Below are 9,018 nucleotides of genomic sequence, written 5' to 3'. Positions count from 1 at the left end.
AAAGCTTCTGTTGGGGGGGGGGGGGGAGGGCGGCGTTAATCCCCAGCCAGAGCTCAGCCTCCCGCCACTGTCCTCCCATTCCCTGCCCAGGATGCCCGGCCCAGCGAGGGTGGTCGAGGCCTACGCAGCCCGCGGCCCGGGTGCTGCTGCCGTGAAGCAGGAGCGTCTCCGCCTAGAAACCCTGTGACCGTCCTCCACTCCGTCCTGGAACCGTGGGCGCCTCCCAGCCAAGGGCTGCCACTGCCCTCCTCCCGCATCTGGGTGGGGCTTCCCGCTCTGCGCTGCCTGCACCCTGCCCCTCGCTGGGTGCACCTAGTCTGCCCCCCCTCCCCCACCTGGTTGCCACCCCCTTCCGCTTGCAGTTTCTTTCCCCTCCTATTGTATCCTATCCTACCCCTGGCCTTGAAGCTGCCAGAGCAGAGGGCGGGGACACAGCCTGCTGATATGGGTAATGGACAAATTTGCATACTCCTCTATTATTAAATTAGATTATTAGATTAGATAGTTCTTAAAACAATAATACTGTCCAATTGAAGTAGAGAGTAATGACCAGTCTCTGATTTCAGAGTGTAGGCACTTAGTCACCACCCTCTTCCATATACCTCACTTCTCATGTGCCTGCTCTTTTCAGTCACATCAGACTATTCCGAATTCCCTCAGATGGCTGCCTGTGCCCTGTATTTTTGTACCTGCTTCCTTTTTCCCTGGAAGCCTTGCTTGTCTCCTCTCACAGAAGTGGCAAACTCATATTACTGATCCTTCAAGATCCACCTGAATTTCTAGCTCCCTCAAATGAAATCAGTCATTAAAAAACCCATACTTGTATAGTATTGCAATTGTTTGTGAGTTTGTCCCTTCCCTCTAGGCATTAAAGGTATCTTGTTTTTGAGTGAATGACTACATCTACTTCAATCATTACTTTTGTATTTCATATAAATTGGTGCATCTTTTTTTTTTAAGATTTTTTAATTGATTTTTAGAGAGGTAGGTAAAGAGTGGAGAGAGAGAGAAACATCAATGCGAGAGGCAAACGATTGCCTGCCTCCTACACACCACTCACTGGGGATGGACCCTGAAACCTGGGCATGTGCCCTGACTGGGAATCCAACCAGCAACCTTTTGGTACATGGGATGACACCCAACCAACTGATCCACACTGGCCAGGGCTGTACATCTTTCTAATGGATAAGTAGTATCCTTATTAGTCTTCTGCAGTGATCTGAAGGACTGTTCTGTGCAAAGTTTCTTTCTTGGATCATTTGAAGAAGAGGAGGGGCTTGCTTTCTTTTCTTTTTCTTTTACTTGTTTCTTGAGAGTGGAAGGGAGGGGGAGAGACGGAGAGATAGAAACATCGATGTGAGAAAGAAACATCAATTGGTTGCCTCCCACACACGCCCCAACCAGGGCCAAGGATTGAGTCTACAATGAGGTATATGCCCTTGACCAGAATCAAACTCGGGATCCTTCAGTTCAAGGGTTGACACACCATTCCACTGAGCCAAATCAGCCAGGGCGGGTTTGCTTTTCTTTTGTTTTGCCTTTCACATTGTATACTTTCTTGGAAGCTATTTCCTGATTTCTTCTTTTTATTAGGGTTCATAGTTTGTGCCTATAGTATTAAAATATTTTGTTTTGCTCAGCATAGCTTAGTGGTTGAGCATTGACCTATGAACCAGGAGGTCATGGTTCGATTCCCCAGTCAGGGCATATGCCTGGGTTGCGGGCTCGATCCCCACTGTGGGGAGTGCAGGAGGCAGCTGATCAGTGATTCTCTCTCATCATCGATGTTTTTATCTCTCTCCCCTTTCCCTTCCTCTCTGAAATCAATAAACATATATTTAAATAAATAAATAAATAAAATATTTTGTTTTAACCAGATGCCCTTAGATGTGATTACAAAACAAATAAACTTAAGTGTCCAGTTTTCTCTCACTATAAAGTTCTTGTTCATTTTTGTTTTGAGTGATTAAAGAACTACAGGAATCATTAAATATAGATTACTGGGTAACATTTTTTTCTTTCTAACTTTTAGGAGGAAGATGAACAACAAAGACTTAATAAGAGAAAGGACCACAAAAAAACAGATGTTGAGGAAGAAGTGAAACTACCAGTAGTGTGTGCTTTAACTCATGAAGAATCTTCAGCCCAGTTATCAAATGAAGAGGTATAGTGAATCTGTGATTAAAATCATTGTATGCATGATGTTACCATGTTAGCTTCTCAAACATTAATCAGTTACATTGTTCATCTGGGAAGTGTATAACTACTAGCTGAAAATTAGATAAAATGATATTTACTTTCAGTTATTCTTATGTTGGTATAAGTAGTACTATTTGAAACGTGTTGCAATTTCTCTCATAGTCTCTGAAATAATTTGGATGTTCTTTTATCCAGTGGTTCCAAAATTAAAACATTAGAAGAAATCTTTAATATCTGCAAAATCTTTTTTATATGAATAATTAATGTTGTTAATACATTGAGCTTTTTGTTTAAAAGAGATTATTTATTTTTTTATTTTTTATTTATTTTTTTCCGCTAAAAGTATTACAAAGGGTATTACATAAGTGTCCTTTTTTCCCCCCCGCCCTTGACAAACCCCTGCCCTCCCTTACCCCCCAGTGTCTTATGTCCATTAGTTATGCTTATATGGATGCATACAAGTCCTTTGGTTGATCTCTTACTCCCCTCCCTCCTGTCCCCCAACCCTCCCTGGCCTTCCCACTGCAGTTTGACAATCAGTTTGAGGCAGCTCTGCCTCTGTATCTATTATTGTTCAAAAGTTTGTAATGGTCTTTATTATCCATGAATGAGTGAGATCATGTGGTATTTTTCCTTCATTGACTGGCTTGTTTCACTTAGCATAATGCTCTCCAGTTCCATCCATGCTGTTGCAAATGGTAAGAGTTCCTTCTTTTTTACAGCAGCATAGTATTCCATCGTGTAGATGTACCACAGTTTTCTAATCCATTCATCTACTGATGGGCACTTAGGCTGTTTCCAGATCTTAGCTATGGTGAATTGTGCTGCTATGAACATAGGGGTGCATATATCCTTTCTGATTGGTGTTTCTGGTTTCTTGGGATATATTCCTAGAAGTGGGATCACAGGGTCAAATGGGAGTTCCATTTCCAATTTTTTGAGGAAACTCCATACTGTCTTCCATAGTGGCTGCACCAGTCTGCATTCCCACCAGCAGTGCACAAGTGTTCCTTTTTCTCCACATCCTCTCCAGCACTTGTCGTTTGTTGATTTGTTGATGATGGCCATTCTGACAGGTGTGAGATGGTACCTCATTGTTGTTTTGATTTGCATCTCTCGGATGATTAGTGACTTTGAGCATGTTTTCATATGTCTCTTGGCTTTCTGAATGTCCTCTTTTGAAAGGTGTCTGTTTAGATCCTTTGCCCATTTTTTGATTGGATTGTTTATCTTCTTTTTGTTAAGTTGTATGAGTTCCCTATAAATTTTGGAGATTAAGCCCTTATCAGATATGACGTTGGCAAATATGTTTTCCCACGAAGTGGGTTTTCTTGTTGTTTTGTTGATGGTTTCTTTTGCTGTGCAGAAGCTTTTTATTTTGATGTAGTCCCATTTGTTCATTTTCTCTTTAGTTTCAACTGCCCTAGGAGCTGTATCAGTGAAGAAATTGCTTTGGCATATGTCTGAGATTTTGTTGCCTTTGTATTCTTCTAGAATTTTTATGGTTTCCTGTCGTACATTTAAGTCCTTTATCCATTTTGAGTTTATTCTTGTGTATGGTGTAAGTTGGTGGTCTAGTTTCATTTTCTTGCATATATCTGTCCAATTTTCCCAACACCATTTATTGAAGAGACTATCTTGGCTCCATTGTATGTTCATGCCTCCTTTGTCAAAAATTGAGCATATTGGTTTGGGCTAATTTCTGGACTCTCTATTCTATTCCACTGATCTATATGTCTGTTCTTGTGCCAGTACCAGGCAGTTTTGAGAACGGTGGCTTTGTAATACAGCTTGATATCTGGCATTGAGATCCCACCTACTTTGTTCTTTCTCAGGATCGCTGCAGCTATTCGGGGTCTTTTTTTATTCCAGATGAATTTTTGGAGAGTTCGTTCTAGATCTTTGAAGAAGGCCATTGGTATTTTATGGGAAGTGCGTTGAATTTATAGATTGCTTTGGGTAGTATGGACATTTTAATGATGTTGATTCTACCAATCCAAGAACATGGTATGTTCTTCCATCTTAAAAGAGATTATTTAAAATGTTGAAACACTTAACTCCCTATAGCATATATGAAGTACAGACAGTCCCCAGGTTAGGTCAGACTCGATGTACATCGTTTTGTGGTTAAGTCGCCATCTCCTATTTATTTATAAAAAAAACAAAGTTCCGTCATTTCGACATATGTACATATGTGCTTTATGTTTTTTATTTATTTACCACAAGTAAAGGTCAGGAATTGTTATCTTTCTTTTAAATTCTTTTTTACTGTTTCACTTCATTACTGCTGTGTATGTGCTCCATGTGAGTGACGTAGGTGCTAATGTAGGTAGGTTCCGACTTACGGCGAAAATCATGTTACTTTAGTTACGCTGTAGGAACAGATCTCTGACTTAACCCGAGGACCTACTGTATTAGGTTTTAAAGCCCTGAGAATAATAGTAGGTGAGGTTTGGAAGATTGTGGTGGGGTAGGGTATAACATTTCGGGTATTGGGAATGGATGGGGTAGAGGGACCTGGAGGTGGAAAGTGTAAGGTGGTGTTCTTATGGCCTCATTACCTTTTATCCACAATGTGGACAGGCCTCCTCATTAGGTTTCCTGTCTTCAGCCTGTCCCACTCCATTGCACCCTCAGCGTTACTGGCAGATTTATTTTTCTTCAGTGCAGCTGTAGTCACGCCACGCCCCTACTCAAAACTACCACTGCCTCCCATTGCCTACATAATGAAGTGCAAATTCCTCACTCAGATAGTCGAGGCCATTCATAATGTGCACTCTGTTTTAGCCACATTGATTGTCTTGTGCTACACTCCCCACCTTGCATGTTGGTTTCTTCACCTGGAATGCTTATCTCCCTCTGCTTTTCTGATATTGAAATCCTTCTATTTATTCTTCAAGACTCATGCTGGTATCCCATCTTCAATGATAGAAATGCTTCTCTTATTTCCTTTAGGATAAAAACTAAAAAAGGTCCCTAGCTTGGCATACAATTATTTAAAATGTTGAAACACTTAACTCCCTATAGCATATATGAAGTATTAACCAGTATTAGACAGTTGAAAGACCCTTCTAGCCTTACTGTGCTGGCCACTTCATCCCGGCCAGAAATTTCTACTTATTGTCAGTGCTCACATGCCTTGTTAATATTGTCCCTGCTGCTTAGAATTTCATGCTCACTTCCCTACCCCTGCCTCCTTTCCCGGCCTGCTACAGCAATTTCAGTTATATTGGATTAAGGGTCTTACCCACTTTCAGAGGTGTTTTTGTTTATTTTGCAGATTTACTCTGAGCCATGTGTATCTTCCTGGTGGCTTATATTTCCATGTTTATGGATTGTTTGACATTTTAAGAAAAGTTTATAAAAATCCTATCAGACATTGAAAAGTATGATGTAATTGTTTTTCTGCATTCTTTGTTTTGAATCATACACTGAGGACCACTAGGCCTGATTCTGCGGTATTTTTTTTTAATAGTTAGATTCCCAGGAGATTGTCTCAACTTTTGGGTACTGCCAAATATTATGTGGTTTCTGTGTCATGCAGTCCTGTGTCCAGGAATGTTTGAAAAAGTTTCAAACATTTCCAAAAATATTTTAGCAGGAATATAGGAAAGGGAGATTTTTTGTGATTTGCCATGAAGCCTTTTTTAATTTTTAATTTTGTCTTAACAGATCTCTGATATATTGTGTATAGCATTATTTCATGACATTTGAAATAATCTTTTAGACTTTCAGATCTGATATTTTGAATATTTGTTTCAAGTTGAGAATTAGGACAATTTACTTTAGCCTGTTGGTTTAAAGTTAATATGGAATGCTTTGGAAACTTAGTCATATTTATTGGTAATAAAAACATTTAAATTTGTAGGACATCATATCTTTAACCTTATGCTTAGAATATGCTTTTCTCACTACAATGTATATATGTTCATTATAGAAAACTTGGAAAATACAGGAAGGTATACAAAGTAAAAATAACCGGTAGGCAATTCTGCTGCCCAGAGATAGTCACCAATAATATTTTGCTATGTACCCTCTCCTTTCCCTCTTTTTCTGTTTTCATTCCCAAAGTTAATGTATATGTGTTTCTATTTGTACATTTTTAAACATAATCCAATTGTAACTCTACATAATGTTTTATATATCATTCCCTTCCCCCACACTTAAATCTGTCTTTAAAGGTTTTGACACATCATTAAATGTTGTTTCCAAAAAAGATAATGTAATGGCTGACATATTTCAGCATTTAAATGTACCATAATTCCTTACTCTCCTACTTATTGATTTATGCCCAGGTTTTAATTTGTAAAAGTCACTGAGTGACAACATGGAGAGGTCAATGCTAGGGAAAGAAAAGTTTAGTGGTATTCACATTCCTCTTAGAAATGAGAGTCGTGCCCCAGCATATGTGGTACACCAGGTGAGCCACCTAGGGAAGCAGCAGAGCTGGTCATGAGGCAGAACAGGAGTAAGGACAAAGCATGCCCTAAAGCCATTGTCGGTTTTTTGGGGGAAAAGGGAAGGAAGAGCAGGTTAAACCGCATAAAATTGGCTAGTTTGAATAATTCTAGTGGGTTTTGGGGTAGGGGAAATACTGGCTTGGTGTGTAAGAGTCCAATAAAGAAATTGGCTGGAGATATTGACTCAGGATTGGTTGATTTGTATATGAAAGGCATGTTTGCAGGCATGATGTTTATTCTAGGAATTAGCTAGCTTGGGAAGGGCAGTCTCTCCTTGGCCAGCAAGGCCCCAAAATGTCAAAAACATTGTAAAATATAGAAAATAAAAATACACTATTTGCACACTGATATATATAGTCAAGTTTGTCCATTTTTTACTAGTATCAACTTTTTCATTATTATAAGTAATGCCATAATGCTATTATATACAGGGTATCCCAAAAATGTATACACACTTTGAATAATTATTAATTCTAGTGGGTTAAATCTGAAAAGAAACATCAACTGAGCTATCAGAAAAAAAGTGTGTATACATTTTTTTGGGACACCCTTTATAATTCTTTTTTGTACAAAAATCATATGGACTTACCTGATTACTTCTTTAGTATAAGTTTGTGGGAAAAGAACTGCTGAGTTTGAGGATATAAACATTTGCAAGGTATTAGGACATATTGTTGAATCATCTTTTGGAAATGCAACAACAGTTTACAATTCTCCTGGAAGTGTTCTTTATGCTGTCTGCTGTTTTTCTGCCCCTGTCCCCTTCCCTCTTTGTCACAGCAGCATTGTATGTGATAGCATTAGATGTTAGGCTCCTTCATAGTTCACAGAATGGGTTCCCAGTTCTTATTAGGATACTTCTTTGGGACCTTTGCCATAGCTATTTAATATATACTAGATTTGTGTTCCTTAGTTATCTGAATGTCACAGATGAAAGAAATCAAGAACTTAATATAAAAGTTGTCAACTATTTTACCAAGTAAGGACATTTTTTAGACATGAAAAAAATTTTATTCCACAAACTTTTTTTAGTTCATAAAAGGAAGAACATTTAACAACAAAAAGTAGGAAGGCTATTATCTACACTAATAAAAGAGAAACATGGTAATTGGCGTACGACCGCTACCCTTCCCATTGGCTAATCAGCGTATCCTTATGCAAATTAACTGTCAGCCAAGATGGCGGCCGGCAGCCATGCACTGAAGCGAGCAGGGAGGCTTGCTTCCTCCAGGAACTGCAGACTCCAACGTTCCCCGCCTCACTTGCCGGCCTCTCAACTGCAACTCTAAGCAACTATTACTATGTTGCAAATAAGAAGCTAAACAAAACCGACTGTCAGTCAGCCCCGGACTGCAACATTGTATCCATGTTTTCAGCAGCGAGGCCTCAGAGCTAAAGCTGGCCCAGAATTTAAAAAAAAAAAGAAAACAAGGAGCGGTTGGGAGCTTTTAGTCAACTGCCAGCGGGAAAACAGCCCTCAGCCCCTCAGCCAGCCTGGCCAGGCACCCCAGTGGGGACCCCCACCCTGATCCAGGACACCCTTCAGGTCAAACCAGCCGGCCCCTACCCGTGCACCAGGCCTCTATTCTATATAGTAAAAGGGTAATATGCCTCCCGGCACCGGGATCAGCGTGACAGGGGGCAGCGCCCAAACCCCCTGATCAGCCCTGCTCTGTGCCTGATAGGGGGGGAGCTCCCCAATCCCCCGATTGCCCTGCGGCTCTGTGTGTGACAGGGTGCAGCACACCAACCCCCCGCCCCCACGGGCCCTGCTCTGTGTGTGACAGGGTAGAACCATAACCTCTCCATCGGCCCTGCCCTGAGTGTGACAGTGGCGGTGCCCCAACCCCCTGATCGGCCCTGCTCTGTGGGTAATAGAGGGTGGCGCCCCAACCCCCCTCCATGGGCCTTGCTCTGTGTGTGACAGGGGAGAGCCATAACCTCCCCATTGGCCCTGCCCTGAGTGTGACAGGGTGCAGCGCCCCAACCCCTTGATCCGCCCTGCTCTGTGTGTGACAGGGGGCAGTGCCCCAGCTCCCCTATCGGCCCTACTCTGTAAGTGACAGGGGGGAGCTCCTCAACCCCCTGATGGGCCCTGCTCTGTGAGTGGCAAGGGGGGGCGCCCACCCTCCTGACGGCCTGGCTTTGTAGGGGAAAGGAAGGGGCGCCTAACCCCCTGGATGGGCCTGGTCTTTTGGTAAAAAGGGGGGGACCCCAACCGCCCTATTGCCTTTTTGTTTGGAAAGGGGGGCGGGGCGCACTCCCCACTTGACCTTCCTTTTGTGAAAAAGGGGGGTGCCGAAAGCGCAAATCGTGTACCGTGTTGAGAGTGTGGGTTTTTGTAACTCCCTTTTTCCCT

At 41.7% G+C, this 9,018-nt stretch overlaps 1 protein-coding gene across 1 annotated transcript in view; it reads left to right on the top strand.

Annotated features, from left to right (window-relative positions):
* RABEP1 (rabaptin, RAB GTPase binding effector protein 1) overlaps positions 1-9,018 on the top strand; it is a 113,392-nt gene that overhangs the window by 75,190 nt on the left and 29,184 nt on the right. Inside the window, 1 exon segment of the mRNA XM_023744058.1 lies at positions 2,033-2,164. Coding sequence (XP_023599826.1) covers positions 2,033-2,164 — 132 coding nt within the window.

The sequence above is a fragment of the Myotis lucifugus genome, unplaced genomic scaffold (genome assembly GCF_000147115.1).
Source record: "Myotis lucifugus unplaced genomic scaffold, Myoluc2.0 scaffold_426, whole genome shotgun sequence".
NCBI classification, from domain to species: domain Eukaryota; kingdom Metazoa; phylum Chordata; class Mammalia; order Chiroptera; family Vespertilionidae; genus Myotis; species Myotis lucifugus.
The sequence above is the reverse complement of the archived record's forward strand: the minus strand, read 5'-3'. Positions and strand labels throughout refer to the sequence as shown.